At 42.3% G+C, this 16660-nt stretch overlaps 1 protein-coding gene across 1 annotated transcript in view; it reads right to left on the bottom strand.

Annotated features, from left to right (window-relative positions):
• Positions 1 to 1447: 1447 nt before the first annotated feature.
• zbtb11 (zinc finger and BTB domain containing 11) overlaps positions 1448 to 16660 on the bottom strand; it is a 46017-nt gene continuing 30804 nt past the window's right edge. Inside the window, exons 8-11 of the mRNA XM_086006936.1 lie at positions 11374 to 11491; positions 10211 to 10369; positions 5686 to 5861; positions 1448 to 3662 (exon numbers count right to left, since the gene is read on the bottom strand). Of these exons, the coding sequence (XP_085863062.1) occupies positions 3034 to 3662; positions 5686 to 5861; positions 10211 to 10369; positions 11374 to 11491 (1082 nt within the window). The 3' untranslated portion in view covers positions 1448 to 3033. The remainder of the gene's footprint in view (positions 3663 to 5685; positions 5862 to 10210; positions 10370 to 11373; positions 11492 to 16660) is intronic.

Raw genomic sequence — 16660 nt, 5'->3', positions numbered from 1 at the left:
ACTCAACTCCCTATCTCTGTAACCTTCTCCAGCCCTACAAGAACTCAGCATTTCTTTAACTGGCCTCTTGTGCATCTCCCATTTTCATTTAGAGATTTAGAGATCTCTCCAGAACAGAAAGCTGAATGCTGCAACTTTTGACAGCTCGCAGCCATTCTGCTTTCTGTGCCGGAGAGATGAGGGACTCCCGAGACCTGAAGGAAGGCTGTAAAGGTAAGTAAAACTTCTTTAAACACACCAAACACACCTACCTCTGCACTCATGCACCTATCACTCACCTGAACACCGGACATCTCGAACCCTCCAAGCCCTTCAGCCCGACTCGCTAACTTGGTGTGGTTTGGAGCCGTCGGGAATCCCACACTTCAGCAATAAAAATAGGGATTAGGCTAAAAAAAAACTGCAATCCCCTCCCCGCCTCGGGGAGGCGGGTCCCAGCACAGGTCGGGTATCCGCCTCCTTTGAAACTGGCATGGAGGCGGGTTGGGGGCGGAATGTGTTCGTGCCCCCCCGATTTCGAGATTTTAACCCCCCACACGCCTCCAATCCCGCCTCCACGGCCCAATGAAAATCCTGCCCAGAGTCTAAACCAGGAAGTGTCAGTTAGAATATTTAATTCAATGCAAATTCATGTACAGAAAGTGAAATAGAGAGGGAAAGAGGTGCAATTGAGAGATGAGACAAAGAAAAAGTAAAAAAGTTGTTTTTTTAAATCTCCAATAATTAAATTCTGAAGGAGACACCACTTATAAAATTACATTTACAGGACCAGAGGAGTTGTTTGGCGGTAATTAAGACTTACCACTCTGTTAAAAGTTCACTTACACCTGAATGCACCAGCCCTAACTTTTTCTGGCGTGTTCAGTGGATAAGTACTGCAACTTCACGTATTTTAATGCCGAATCTATTGCAGAGGTACCAGCATAGCAAAGCTTGTGGAGGAGCAGGGCAAATCAGACAGCAACTTCCAGATTTCCGCATGTGTTAGGTTTTAGGGCTGCTAGCCAATTTCCCACACTTACTATTTGTATAATTTGCAGAAATGTTGTCATCTTTAAATCTTTACAAAAGGCAAAAATAAGTACTTAAGAGGATTGGCCCATCTGACATGTCTGAATATCCCCACCCAGAAGGCAGTGCTGGGGCCAACCAATGAAGAATGTTCTTGAGCCAGGAGGTACCTGCTGTCTTCTTGATTCCACGTTGGTCAGTACTGTTGGTGTAGTGTGATCCAAAGACTAAGCTGCAGCATCCTGCACTCAATTCTCTGTCTGACTTGGAGCCCTTGTGGATCCTGTGTTGAATGCCAAATAGACTGTGGTCGCATGAGAAGTATTATAAAACAATGTAATTCTTTTTTCCAGCACCACTTTTCATTATCCTGTACAAGTTTATGACATACGGGGAAAAACTATTAGCCCTTCCCAACAAAAGAATAAAAAGTTGATATTTTTAATCATTATGCAAACGATTTTATTCAGCAGTCTTGGCAACCGAAGCACTTACTGACAGCAAAGCAACAATTCCAGTTTTACTGCATTATACAAAAAGGGAAAAGCATTCTTTGACAAAGAAAATTTAACGCGATGTTCAGTAACGAGACTGCATAGTTTTTTTTGTAATTTAATAATTCTGCATGAAAGCTTACAGCCAGACAAAGACAGATATTTTACAAACCAAAAAAAAAGCTCTTGATTGCACTTTTAAATTGTTTTTCCCTAATAAACTTCTGGAATGCCTTGAGAGTGTCAGGAAACAGCCACCAATCTTTCAGTGCTCTAATTTACATGGATGCCCGTTGCAAATACTCTTATTTTTAAAGTCACACATACATAAGTAGATAGTTTGATTAACAGGCAAGTGACTGGACTATGAAGGTATGGACATGCATAAATCAGTAAATGTATAAACCTATTTCATATGCACATTTATTTACATAAATTACATTTCAGATCCATTTACCCACTGAAGGCCTCCTATTTGACAGAAATGCAAACTTATCCTTGTAACCTGGGAGTAATATTTCCAGGTTAACAACATCTTTCTTACAACTTAAATCTGCAGAATTTCACAGAAGAATGTAAACAACCTTTGGGGACTTTCAAACATACTCAAGCTGAGCTTTCTCCAAGTCACTTTAGAACAACTGGCAATATGTAAAGATGATGACAGCACTTGGAAGTTTCTCCCTTATAATTGATTTTATGCCGGTAACAGTAATGGAATCCTCAGTACTCAAACCATGAACTGAAGAAATATTTCTCCAAAACTTCAATAATTCTAACAAGGCCCCAAGTTAAAATTAAACTTTCTCCGAATTTGGAAATCCAGCCTTTATTTTCTACTCCTTCAAAGAAACATTGTGCTTATTAATTTCCCTCTTTCCACTCATTCCAAGTTCTATTGATTTTCTGCCCATATATATTTATACCCACAGTAGTAATTGGGGCCAATTCCACGCTCCCAGTAGGGAGCCATGCTCACAGGTTGGATCTCCGACTCATTCTTCCCCGCTAAGAGCAGGAGATCACAGAATTTGACAAATGTTTCCAACCATAAATCTGTGCCCTATTTTAAGAAGTTCTGTATGCTTATGTGTTGCAATCTACAAATGCAGATCTCCCACATAAAATACGGATAGAGGACTGTTTCCATTGAACTGACCAGTAGTTAAAATAAGGAAGCAATGAAAAAAACATTGCAATTGCTCCTAAAATGGGTGCAAGTTTATGCTTTGCTGCAGAATGCTACAAGCTCATCTCATCTCTCAACAATGTAATAAGTTCAAAATACCTTCTGGTTCTGTAACTCAAACCTCCCCCCTTTATCATTATTATTTGTTCACTTTAAATATTACTCAGTGAGGAGTCCAACATATTCTTGTAAAAGGCTGCCAGTATTTATTTCCAACCATTGCAGGACCATGATCTAATTACTTGCCTGCAAGAATGCTTTAACATAAATATGTTTCCATCTTAGTTAGTGCTGGGCAATGTGCGCACTCAATTGTTATCAGGACAAGTCCCAAATCATTCAGTTTTCTTGCACATTTTCTTCAGCCTCACCAATATGGGCAACCTCAACTTCCACTGTCTCACCAATTTCAGTAAGTTTCTGTCCTTGCTGGTGAGACAGTACATAGTTGACCACCTGCATAATTCCATGGTCTGTTAGTGTGGGCAATGCCTCATCTTGGCTTTCAACTCCTTCTACAGCTTCAACCGAAGTAACTGCTTCCACTGCCTCCACCGCCTGAACTGCTTCCACCGTCTCAACTGCTTCCACCGCCTCCACCGCTTCCACCGTCTCAACTGCTTCCACCATCTCTCCAGTCACTATGACAGTCTCAATTTCTTCACCAATTAAATCTGATTTGTCCAATTCATCTTGCATATCAGCAGCTAAGATTCTGATGGCGTGCTCCACCTGGGTCCCCTGATTGTGAAACTGAAGTGTGTCTTTCTCTAGCATTATTTTGCCAGGAACATGCTCTTTGTGAAACTTAGTCATATGCTTGCGCAAGCTACGAGCATCGATGTAGGCATCATTGCACAGTGGGCAGACATAAGGCCGTTCTCCTGTGTGTGTTCGCACATGCCGCTTGAGAGAGCGTGCATCAGCCCAGGCTACTCCGCAGGTCAAACACTCAAACGGCTTCACTCCTGAATAAAAAGAAAAAGTGATTTATGTGAAAACAAGCAAATACTATTTTATTAAATGATATTTTCATTTACATTTTTGTCCTTTTCCATGAAGTTTGTTACAGCTTTGAAGGTGTCTGACCAATCAAGGTGTAGACCTCACCACCAGTTACTACGCTTACACTTCTCTGTTAAACCAAAGCAGGTGTGCCTTGTTGTGGTGCAAAATAAGCCATAACAGATTTATCTTTTCACCAACAAAATTGACAAAATTCAAGTGTTGGGCAGCCCTGGAACTTACACCTATGAAAATTTCATGATTCAAGAAGAAAATAAAACTTGCTTTTTATATATCAAGCCCCAAAGTACTTTACAGCCAATAGTTTAGTTTTGAAGTGCAATCTCTTGCTGTTATATAAACAAACATGGCAGTCAGTGTGCACAGCAAGGTTCTACAAATAGCAAATGAACAAAAGACATGAGCTGTTTTTGGTGGTGTTGGTTGAGAGAAAAATGTTAGCCATAATTCACGTGAGCATCTTATGGAAAGCAAGTTCCATTAATTATCAACTGCACTTTTACAATGATGGTTTAAAATTGAAAGCTATAGCTCCTCAATAATTCAACATATAAATGCACTGTATGATGTAATACTAACTGGTACAGACCAGGAAGATCCCAGGTCTATTGAATGCTGCATTAGCTGTTTTTAGCTCAGCTAGCAGAGAAGGCAGTAAAATTCTCACTCTTAATTGCTATCTTGTGACTTGCTGGAAAGTAAATCAGTGCCTTCAAGAGGAAGAGGGGGAAATGGAGGGTGGGAAAGAAAGCAAGATTTTGTGCTTTAAAAAAAAAAAATAGCATTTATCTTGCCAATTTTCTCTCCTCGCCTTCTAAAATAGTAGGATTTCTTGGGGAGAAAAATTACTTAAAATATTTGGTATCTCTTATCCACAGAATGAACATTTGGGTATACTTTATCACAGTAACTTTAGTTCTATATATATCATGACATCCACTGCAGTGAACCAAACAGTTTAATATTGTCAGGATTTCAAGTCCGCAACAAACAATTATTTTGTCAAATATTCCATTAATGAAAAATAATCAGGAGACGTGAAATCTAAAAATAATCCAGCTTTCTGAACTCAGTATTTTACATACTTTTACAGTTATATCGAAGGGACACCAACTCACATGAATTTTGTTTTAATGTCAGAAGTGCTTGTAATAAAAGGGACAAAACGACCCGTTAAGTGGTTTTTTGTCTGCAATAATCTAGTTATTATAGAGTGGTTTTGTTGCTAAGAAATATGGGTAAGGTCAACTTCGTTAGCATACAAATGACTTGCATCAACCTGGAGAGACAAGGGAGCAAAGCAAGAAAACAAAAATAGAAAAATAAAAGGAAAACAAAATAATTTCTTGACACACTGGGTGTATATGCCTGCTATTACACTTGTCAACCCTGTGAATTGGGATGGTTTGGGGGGGGGGGGGGGGGGCGGAGAGCAGTTAGCAGTTGTTTGTCCTCTAAATCAATCAGCATAACCCCAAAATATTTATAAAACAAAAAAATATCTGCAAACTAGATGTAAAAGATATATTTCTATGCTGAAGAACCCCCCACTTGGCAGAGTATTGGTGCACTGCACCAACAAATGGTAGAACACAAGTAATCCCTGGATAGTTTTAGCCAATTCACCTGGAGGTGCCAAATGGGAGGTGAGCCACTTCACCTGAGGGAGGAGCAGAGGGAGGACAGGAGGGAAAGGGCTCACAATTAGCTCAGCGTGACCAGCAGATTGGTACATGAAGATGAAAAGAGAATGTATATGATAGATTTTTTTTTTTTTTAAATACTCAGTTTCTTTGATAATATACTGTGTCACAGCTTTTCAATGTTTCCACCACAGTGGCACCTGCAAAACACCTACAAATTTTTAAAATGTGACAATTGATTTGTCCAAATATCAGCCTGAAAGGCAAGGTTTAAAGTCTATATTAATTTCACTTTGGTTTAATTATACTTTTTAGTGCTTACCCTGATGATTGTTCATATGCCTCCTATACTCTCGAAGTTGTGAAAACTTCTTCCCACAGTGCTCACAGGTACGGTCCAGCATTTGCTTGGCTCGGCCTTTCTTGCCATGAGTGGCTTTCTTTACATGTCGCCTGAAAAGAGCTTTTTCAAAGAATTCTTTTCCACAGACATTACACCTGAAAGTAGAAAACATCAACATTGGACATGCTGTTCCTGTAGGTCTCAGATGGCTATTTTCCTGTGTGACTAAATACTGAAGTGGGCCAGAATTTATATTTAGTAAAAGAAAATCATGTATTAACCTCTGGGTTCTGATCTTCAACAAACATGATGAATTAGGGCAACTGCTTGGACAGCTGCTAAAAATCTTAAGTGAAATTAAGTTCAGTCACTCAGATTTCCAATAAATACAAATTATAAAAATAGCTATAAATTAATAAGCAAAAAGTGGCGAGGTCACATTGATTTAGTAGGAATGGTCTTCTGATGTTGGGATTAAAGTCTCATGTTAGAGCAGCACAAACTGTGTTGATGTAGTCTCCTGTCAAATTGACGGAGGAGTTACAAGTGCAATGATGGAAGAGGAGCCCAATCCTGGCCGCACGTGTATGGCCGCACATATCGCAATGAAATCCAGATGAGCCGGATAGATGAATTGCCTTGCATTCCAAATTTTGCAATCTCAGCCTCAAATTAATTCAAACCCATATGACAGACATAAGGTCATCGTGCTCTGTCAGTGGCTGTCTTCCTAGGTGTTGCGGTTAATACTGTAGATTTCAAGGTAGCAGTTAGTTAGCGCAACAGGTGGCCAGATGAAATGCTATCTGGGACTGCAGCTTGCTGCAGAAGACAGCTTTGGGAATTCTATAATCAGGCATGCAACTGGACCTTTGTGATCTTTGCCTCAATTCCAGTTATATTGCAGCACTTGAATGTTAGACACCCTGTCCTGCCACTTGATGCCAGCGATACGTCATAGACAGCACAACTGGAAATGGTCAAGTCACTTGATAAGATAGTGGTAGCAGATCCACAACTCCGATCAATATAGTAGTGTGATGAGAACAACGGTTTAGTGGATAGAGACTTTGTTGACAGACTAACCCCTCGTTCCTGCCAGAGACTCCAATCGAGTTTACCAAAGGCAAAGTTGGCCCTGCCAATCCAGTGAGCGTTGTTGTCGTCGATTATGGCATTCTGCGAGGGAACACTACTGAAGTAGTAAAATTTTTCCATGACCTTAAGTGGTATGTTGTTGATCGTAACCATAGGGGGTGTGACTGGATGACTAGGTATCAGCTGGACTGACTTCAGCCTTTTTAAAGTTCATGGTAAGGCCAAAACGCTGTGCTGCCCGAGCCATGCAGTCAGATAGCAGCTGAATGTCCTCGAGCATGTGGGCGAGTAATGCACAATCGGCAAAAAGCATGTCACGAATGGTTACCTGCATTATTTTTGTTTTTGCACGGAGTCGATGAAGATTGATGATGCCGCCTTCAGTGCAGTATTAAATATACATTCCCCAGTCATACTTCTTGAATGCCTTGAGCAGTACTGCAGCAAACAGTATGCTGAACAACGTGCAGGCACTCGAGGATTACCACACTGGCTGACAACAGTGTCACACATAGTTGACAGTGTCAGTTTCCACATGTATGCTGACGACACCCAGCTCTACCTCACCACCATTTCTCTCGACCCCTCCATGGTCTCTAAATTGTCAGACTGCTTGTCTGACATCCAGTTCTGGATGAGAAGAAATTTTCTCCAATAAATATTGGGAAAACCGAAGCCATTGTCTTCGGTCCCTACCACAAACTCCATTCCCTAGCCACCGACTCCATCCCTCTCCCTAACATCTATCTGAGGCTGAACCATGCTGTTCGTAACCTTGGTGTCATATCTGACCCCGAAATGAGCTTCCGACCACATATCCGCTGCATAACTAAGACCGCCTATTTCCACCACTGTAACATCGCCCGTCTCTGCCCTTGCCTCAGCTCATCTGCTGCTGAAACCCTCATCCATGCTTTTGTTACCTCTAGACTTGTCCCACGTTCTACCCTACGTAAACTTGAGGTCATTCAAAACTCGGTTGTCCGTGTCCTAACTCGCACCAAGTCCCGTTCACCCATCACCCCTGTGCTCGTTGACCTACATTGGCTCCTGGTTAAGCAACGCCTTGATTTCAAAATTCTCATCCTTGTTTTCAAATCCCTCCATGGCCTCGCCCCTCCCTATCTCCAATCTCCTCCAGCCCTACATATCTGTGCGCCTCTAATTCTGCCCCCTTGAGCATCCCTGATTATAAATCGCTCAACCATTGGTGGCCGTGCCTTCTGTTGCCTAGGCTCCAAGCTCTGGAATTCCCTCCCTAAACCTCTGTGCCTCTCTTTCCTCCTTTAAGACGCTCCTTAAAACCTACCTCTCTGACCAAGCTTTTGGTCATCTACCCTAATATCTCCTTATATGGCTCGGTGTCAATTTTTTTTGTCTTATAATACACCTGTGCAGCGCCTTGGGACGTTTTACTACGTTAAAGGTGCTATATAAATACAAGTTGTTGTTGCCGACTAGTAAACTTGAGAAAGTCCTGAAATCAAGCAAGTTATCGAGTGACACATCCAAGCAGCAAATGGGTGATGTTGAAAGCATGTAGTCAAACTTCAAGTAAGCTGTATACAGCACCAGTGCAGCAGTACTTGGCTTTATTAAATGTAAAATGTTTGGTTTTCCTCATCATTGTCATCAAATGGCTTCTGGCCTCCATGCATGCTACTCACTTCTCTTGGATTAATGATAACAGCTGTTTGGTGCAGAACACTGCACAGCAGCAAGCTCAAACTAGGCTTCACTATATGAAGGAAAAATGGTGGAAGATGAATGCAGAGATGTTGCAATCAGCCGCTGACCAAAAGCGCACAAAGCTTTTTTGACAAACTTGTGTAGGCACAAGTGGCACGTCCCTATTCTGAGTGAAGATGGCACTAAGTTGCTAGCAGAAATCTTTAACCAAGTCCTCAACTGTCCCTCTGCCGTGCCTGCTGACGCACTAAGTGATAACTACTGCTGCAAGATTGGCTTGCCACCCCACCTAACCCAACGCTGCTGAAACCCAATTTGCGATTGAGAAAATCTCGGGTGGAAAAGCACCCGGATCAGTAGGTATCCCCGCAAAGCTCTAGAAGCACGAGTGGGGAGGGGGGGCGCAAGCTTCAGAGCTTCCTTGCCCTTTACAATACAATCTGGGAACATGTGCCCCAAGATTCCAAAGACGTCAACACTGTGCACCTCTACAAGTGCAAAGGTGATCGCTCACGCTGCAATCATCACCACGGACATTCCCTTCTATCCATAGCAGGTTAAATTCTCGCCTGAATCATGCTTTGCTGACTAAACAAGCAGAAGAAATTCTCCCAGATACCCAATGTGGCTTCTGAGCTGGTCGCAAAATATTTGACACGATTTTCTCAATCCACCAAATCCAGGACAAATGTAGAGAAGAGCACCAGAATCGCTGCCCTGGCAGATTTATGAATATTGTTCGGCAATTACAAGTTGGTTTGATGGCCCGAATAATAGATCATGGCTGCGTGTCACCACCTTTAGTAGTCACTAACAACGTCAAACCAGTATTCAAGCTGTGTTATACCTGATACATGAATGCACAATGCCATTGCTATATACAAAAGGAAGGGGGAAGCAAAATACGTTGCCTCCTCTTTTACATTGCTTTCTCACCCTGATAACATGTTGAAAACTCATCTTGACAGTTGCCCAAATGAAAAGTAAAATTAATCCTGCAGTTCAATCAATAAGGATGTTAAATGGTCATGCTACTGGACAACTGAAACTAAACTTAATTCAACAATGCTCCTTTGAAGATCAATTCAGTTTTGCCAAGAAAAAGTTGCTTGTCTCAATGATCTCAAAAGGACTTTGACGATCAGCAGCAGAACATGCACATAACTACTGCAGGATTGCGAGAAACACAGCTGTATTTTATGTTCAGCAAAAAGACTAGCTGAAGTGCTAAGATAATGTAAGATGACATTCCTACTCCCCAAATTCAACTTTAAGAATTGTGCTTAATTAAAGTAAATTCTAATATACTGTTCAGCTCCCTCCAAATGACAGTGAGAAAATGCAACCGTGATGTGGTACTGAACCGTACAAGGTCAGGAAGGATCCAGCTTAAGTGGGCTCAGCTATAGCAGTAGTGACAGTGCAAAAATTGGCCTGAGCATCCTGGGCAATACCGTACCCCAGCAGGAATCAGAGTTCAGAAGAGGAGGGCAGAAAACTGGAAAGAGAATATGCTGCTCTCCCAGCAAGCAATCCAAACATGCTCATTTTCTCAGATGATTGTGAACCTTTAAAGTATTCTTTTGACATTCAAAACTAACATGCATTTTATACATCACTGTAATACATCAGCATTTTAAATGGTAGTCCCGGAGATGGAACTGCTGAACTTATTTGTGACAGTTATTCTCCCTGGACAAGAATCGACTATACTCACTTATATGGCTCTGTAACAGAATGTGCTTTTACATGAGAATACCAGTCCTTCTTCCAGCTGTAGCACTTCCCACAGATTTGGCATTGAAATGGCTTCACCCCGAGATGCTTGTACATGTGCTGCTGCAGGTCCCGTGCTTCATAAAAACTTCGTTCACATCTACAAAAAATGAAGACGTCTTCTCAAAAACCATTTCCATTTAAATGTTATACCTATTAATACTGTCAGTAGTTTAGCCTTATAGTATAGTGACTTAATTCTAGTCATTTTAGGAAATATTTCAAATTCAAGATATTCAACCAGATTGGCAGAACCACAATCTGACTATATGACTGGACTGCGAAGTTAAACAGAAAAAGTACAAATGAACCCAGAATCTACAAAAAAAATTGTATGGCAGAGCCTGGATGGGAGTAAGTGGCGACAGAAGCAATAACAATAGAATTCATTGACAATAAGCATCCAGGATCCAAAATTTTAAGTTCCAAATATCTCAATCTAAAACTGGATTAGTACAAAGCCACATCTACAATTATCTCTGTCCAATTTTCCACTGTGCAACAATTAAATCTGACCTTTCACTTTGCAGGACATGTTCACCTCTACAGACATGTAGGGGTCCTTTTTTGTCTGTAGCTCCTGGGTGGTAATTTGGCGGAGCAGATCGCCCGCCCTTTATAGAATCCGTCTAATTTTCATTCTACTGAAATCAACTGAATGAAAATGGGCAGATTCTGTAAAGGGCAGGTGGGCAATTGCTCTGCCAAATTATCGCCCTGGCAGTGAAGATGAAATTGGTCCTGTAGAAGTTCCAAGGTTATGTAGATCTCTTTACATAACCTTGTAAAGTAATGGAAGTTGCAAGTGGGTTGTGATGGTTGCCAATCATAAATAAAAAATTCTATATGCCATGCAAGACCAACATGGGTTTCTCTTTATCATGCATAGAGTGTTTTAAAAGAAGTTACTTTTAAAAATTGTAAATATCACACAGTAGGTGTCTATGCCAAGAATATTAAAGAGTTTATTCTGCATTCCAATCCTCAGACATCTTGTCCCAGTCATTGTGGAACCTCTTCGTCCTTTTTCTAATGTAGTTTCTATTGCTCTGCAAGACACTATAAAAGGGTGAGATATTAAATCAATTCATTGCGTCGACTTACTGGGTGCACTGAAAGCTTCGGACTTCAGGCTTTGGCAAATGTCTCTTTAAGTGCTTGCTAAGGCCAGAGGCACGTTTGAAACATTTTCCACAAGTTGAACAGAGGTACTTGGATTCACCTGAAATAATTAAGCAACATACCAAGCAAAATTTAATAAATGCCTTTTAAACACAAATATACAAATGCTGTAGTTAACAGATGGACATAAAAATACAAAATATATTTAGACCAGATGGCAATGGTACATTTTCCAGATTTCTAAGAAAGCATTAAAGGGAAAGAAAAGGCAAGGGTAGGTACTTTTTATTCAAAGTATTCCATTTTTATATTCTACTACATTTTGCATTTATGTAGTGCCTTACACAGAAAAAAAAGTCCTAAATGCTTCACAAGGTCATGAGGAAAATAGAGATGCCAAGCCACGGAAGGAGAACTTAGTGGAACACGGGCTGAGGTAGGGTGGAGGCAAACTATGTTAGATGGACAGAAGTAGGTAATCTTCGTGATGGAGAGGAAATAGGGTTGGAAATTCAGATCGGGGTTGCAAACAGTCTTGTTCAATCGGAGACAGTTGCCAGGGAAAGTGATAGAGTCAATGGTGAGAGAGTGGAGTTTGTGGCAGTGGGCAAAGGCGTTGGCTTTGGTCTTCCCAATCCCAAAACCTGTCCACCTCACTCTCCTCCTGCAAGACCTCCTTAGAATCCACTTTTTTGACCAAGGAAGACTCAGGTGTCAGACAAGTAGGCTGACAACACAGAAGCAGTGGAGGGCTTGAGAAGTAGAACTGGACGTCATTGGCTAAATGTGGAAGCTGACTCCATGTCTCAGCAAAATGTTGGCGAGGAAGAGGGGCCAAGGGTGAATCTTTGATGGCCACGGAAGGTAACTATGCAGGGTGGGAAGGGAAGCCATCACTAGAGATCCTTCCACAGAGCTGGAGGAGAGGCGCTGATGGAGGATGGTGTGGTCAACCATGGTGAAAGCTGGGTAGAGATCGAGAAGGATAATGCACTACTAGTCGACAACAACAACATGCATTTATATAGCTCCTTTAACGTAGTAAAATGTCCCAATGCGCTTCACAGGAGCGTTATCAAACAAAATTTGACATCAAGCCATATAAGGGGATATTGGGGCAGATGACCAAAAGCTTGGTCAAAGAGCTAGGTTTGAAGGAGTGTCTTAAAGGAGGAAGGAGAGGTAGAGACACAAAGAGGTTTTGGGAGGGAATTCCAGAGCTTAGGGCCTTGGCAGCTGAAGGCATGGCCGCCAATGGTGGAGCGATTAAAATCAGGGATGCGCAACAGGTCAGAATTGGAGAAGTGCAGTTATCTCAGAGGGTTGCAGAATATTCTAGTTCAGCCTCAGACAGTTGTCAGGGAGAGGGATGGAGTCGGTGGCAAGGGAACAGTTTGTGGTGGGGACCAAAGACAATGGCTTCAGTCTTCCGAATATTGAGAGGAAATTTCTGCTCATCCAGTACTGGAGGTCGGACAAGCTAAAGACAGTGTAGGGGTCGGGAGAGTTAGTGGTGAGGTAGAGCTGGGCATCATCAGCCTACTTATGGAACCTGACGTGTTTTCGGATGATGTCGCCGAGGGGCAGCATGTAGATAAGAAAAAGGAGGGGTCACCAGAAGTAACGGTGCAGGCGCGGGAAGAGAAGCCATTGCAGGTGATTCTCTGACTATGACTGGATAGATAAGAATGGAACCAGGCGAGTGCAGTCCCACCCAGCTGAACCGTGCCAAAGGCTGCTGGCAGTTCGAGAAGGACAAGGAGGGATAATTTCCCACAGTCACAGAGGATGTCTTTTGTACCAGAGGAGAGAGAACCATTAACAATGTCAGCTAACATGGGGGCCAGAAAGGGATGCTGGGTGGGAATAGGGTCGAGGGAGCAGGAGGTGGGTCTCATGGACAAGATGAGCTCAGAGAGGGCATGAGAGATCACACAGAATGTTGTTTGTCACTTTGGTTCAAGCCATTTCAGTGCTATGGGAGGGATGAAACTAAATTGAAGGGATTCAAACAGGGAGCTGTAGGAGAAAAGGACACAAAGCTGTGAGGCAACAACAGGGTCAACGACCGAGGAGAGGGTGTTTGAAGGTTTGGGGTGAGTTAGCATGGACAGAGGGGTTTGAAAGTGTTTTTGTTAAAAAAAGAGGGAGGTTGATGACTGTTTTGAAAGCAATGGGGACAGCATCCAAGGTGATGGAACCATTTAAATGTGCCCATGGGGGCCAGGAATTTGGGTGGTCTTGACTTTAATGGGAATTAGTTTTAGGGAGGAGGAACGCATGGATGAACTGAGCTCGAAGCGGGGGGCGGGGTGACATGGGCGAGAAGAGAGAGAAAAATGGAGGCTCAGGGCTAGAGTGGGCGAGAGACTGGGTGGTTTGACTTTGCTCGTCCATCCTTCGAAATTGAAGACAGCCAAAATATCATCTAATTTTCTGCAGTGATTCTTTGATGACTGATGAGCCCGATTTTTGCTAGGAATGAATGCCCACAGAGTTAACAGTGCATCCCAGGCACACTAGGTTGGGGATCTTGATTTTTCAGGTGAGACGCCCTCAGCTGGTGTTTACATTTACCATCGGCAATGTGACGGTCGTTCTAGTACAGAAAACTTTGGTTTATCCGGAGGCTCGAGCCACTGGCAAAATTCAGGAGTCGGTTCAGTAAGTTTTTTTTCTTTTCGTTGCTTTTTTTTCCCCTAGTCAGGCTCTGCAAGGTCTAGCTAAAGCTGTTGCTTAGCTACAGAGATGCTTGCAAGCTACGGCCAACTGTTTAGAAGCTGTTGCTAAGCAACAGGGTTTGTTGCTACATACGGAGCTCAAAAGCTTCCGTATGTTTTAACATTAGCGCTGGTTTGTCCGGCAGTTTTGATGGGACGACAACAGCTCGGTCCCGTCGGTGCCAGATATCACAAAGTTTCCTGTAGTAGGATGGTTTCTTAGCCTGAGCAAGTTGTTCCCACTTATGGATTTCTATTTCGCTTTTAAGCAGTCTTTATATCTCTTTTTCTGTTCGATCTCACTGTGAAATAACTTTCCAGTTATCAATGTGGCCGCTCTTCTTCAGGATTCGTTCAACGGACATTCGCACCACGTGATGTGACCATCGTCCTGACCTGATCAGAGCATCTATGTTTGGCATGTCAGCTTTTTTAAATAACGTGGGTGTCGGAGATCTTGTCTTGCCATCTGATCTTCATTAGTTGACTCAGACAGCTTAGGTGAAAGTGATTCAGTGTCTTAATGTGGTGTACATATGTTGTCCAAGTTTCACAGGCATAAAGCAGGGTTGTCAGAACGACAGCCCTGTATGCTTTGAGCTTGGCCTGCAGACTGATGCCGCTCTTGTCCCAGAGTCGCTCATGGAGTTTGCCAAAAGCTAAGCTGGCTTTGGTGATTCTGCAGGATGCTTCTGTATCAATATGGAATTCGCTAGACACTGGCTAGCCAGATAGGCGAATCTGACCATAGCCTAAAGCATGTGATCACAATGCAATTTAATCATTGCCTGGGGCTGGTTGGAAGAGTAGCACCGTCTTTTTAAAGCTAACAGTCCTGTCAAATTGCAGGCTAACTGTTGCAAAGTGGTTCAAGATTGTTTACGTATCATCCTGGGATTAGGCCATGAAAGCAGTCATCAGCAAATAGGAGTTTACGAACAAATTCTTCCAGCACAAGAAGCATAGCAGCAAACAAAAAGCTGAAGAGTGTTGGTGCAAGGACACTTTGTTGCTTAACACTATTTGTAACTCGGAAGGAGATGAAATTGTCCCCATCTTCCATCACTCTACCATTATGCTGTCTTGGAACTGTTGGACCATTTCAATGAATTTGTCTGGACACACAAGCCGGAACGAATTTTCCACAGATCTCTACTGACTGAATACTTGAAGGAAAAAAAACTGCAGGGATATGGGGAAACAGCGAGTGAGTGGGACTAGCTGGATTGCTCTTCGAAAGGGCTGGTGCAGACTCGATGGACTGAATGGCTTCCTTCTGTGCTGTACTATTCAAGATTCTATGTTGACGTGACAAAGGCATTCGACACTAAGGCACATTTTTCTCCAAATATTTTTCTTGGAGCTGTCTGGCTGCGATGAACATATCAGTTGTGCCTCTTTCCTTTCTGAACTCACATTGACTGTCAGGATAGAATCTATGAAAAATAGGATTTTTTTCAGCAATGTGTTGAATAAAGCGATTGAGCATCACTCTTGCAAGGATCTTTCCAGCAATGACGAGTAAAGAGATTCCCTGGTGATTACCAGATAATTTTCCTTTCCCCTTGCAGAGGTGGACAATCAAAGAATCTTTGAACCCCTGTAGGATCTTTCCCGAGTGCCACATAGATTGAAACAGTTTACTGAGGAGTTTGATTAAGTAGTCATCACCAGCTTTGTACATCTCAGCTGGCACAGCACCAGAACCACTTGAGTGCAATTGGATGGCCTGTTCCATCTGAGATAGTAGGTTCTTTTGCAAGGATATCATTGATGGCACACTGAGGCAGCTGATCGATGGCCACATGGTAAGTGTAGCATGCTTGGGAACTATGGTTTCCAAATCTTTCCACCACTGGTGGTTTCCTCGTCTCATGTCTTGGTCTATTGTAGACTAAATGATAGAGATTAATTGCTATGATTGGTCAACAACTCCATTACCGTTGTAACATGTGACTACCAGGATGGTTGAAGGCGAACTGGATGGATCTTGGTCTTTTTTTTAACCAAGCAATTCATATGTTCCAATGTCATAATTGATAGCGGATTTCTTAATTTAGAGCGTTTTAGAAATGGTCAGCACATCTTTTCAGAATCTGATTTTTGTCTGTGAGAAGAGTGGTTTCATCAGTGTTCATAACGGGAGTGGAGCCACTAGATTGTGGGCCATATACTGTCCTAAGTGTATTACAGAAGTTCCGCATGTCATTCTAGTCAGCATAGGACTGCAATTCATCTGTCCTTTTGCTCCACCAGGTGTCGCACATAATCCTTAGTTTGGTCTGGAGTTGTTTTACAACTGTTATCATAAGCTTGCTTCTGCTTGGTTGATGACTTACCCCTTTATCCATGATGAATGCAGATGGTGTTTCTCATCAAGTAGTCTTTTTATATCATAATTTTCATCAAATCAGTTTGACTTAAGGTCAAGGGGAAAGGGGAAACAGTGGAGGTAAATGAAAGGAATGTCCTGATCTTGGTTTAAAAAAGAGAACTCCATGGGCTCCTCCCACTTACAGAACAAGATATTACCTTCATTAAGATGTTGA

Source organism: Somniosus microcephalus, chromosome 14 (genome assembly GCF_052327205.1).
Source record: "Somniosus microcephalus isolate GS21.2 chromosome 14, FLI_Smic_1.0, whole genome shotgun sequence".
Lineage (NCBI taxonomy): Eukaryota > Metazoa > Chordata > Chondrichthyes > Squaliformes > Somniosidae > Somniosus > Somniosus microcephalus.
The sequence above is the reverse complement of the archived record's forward strand: the minus strand, read 5'-3'. Positions and strand labels throughout refer to the sequence as shown.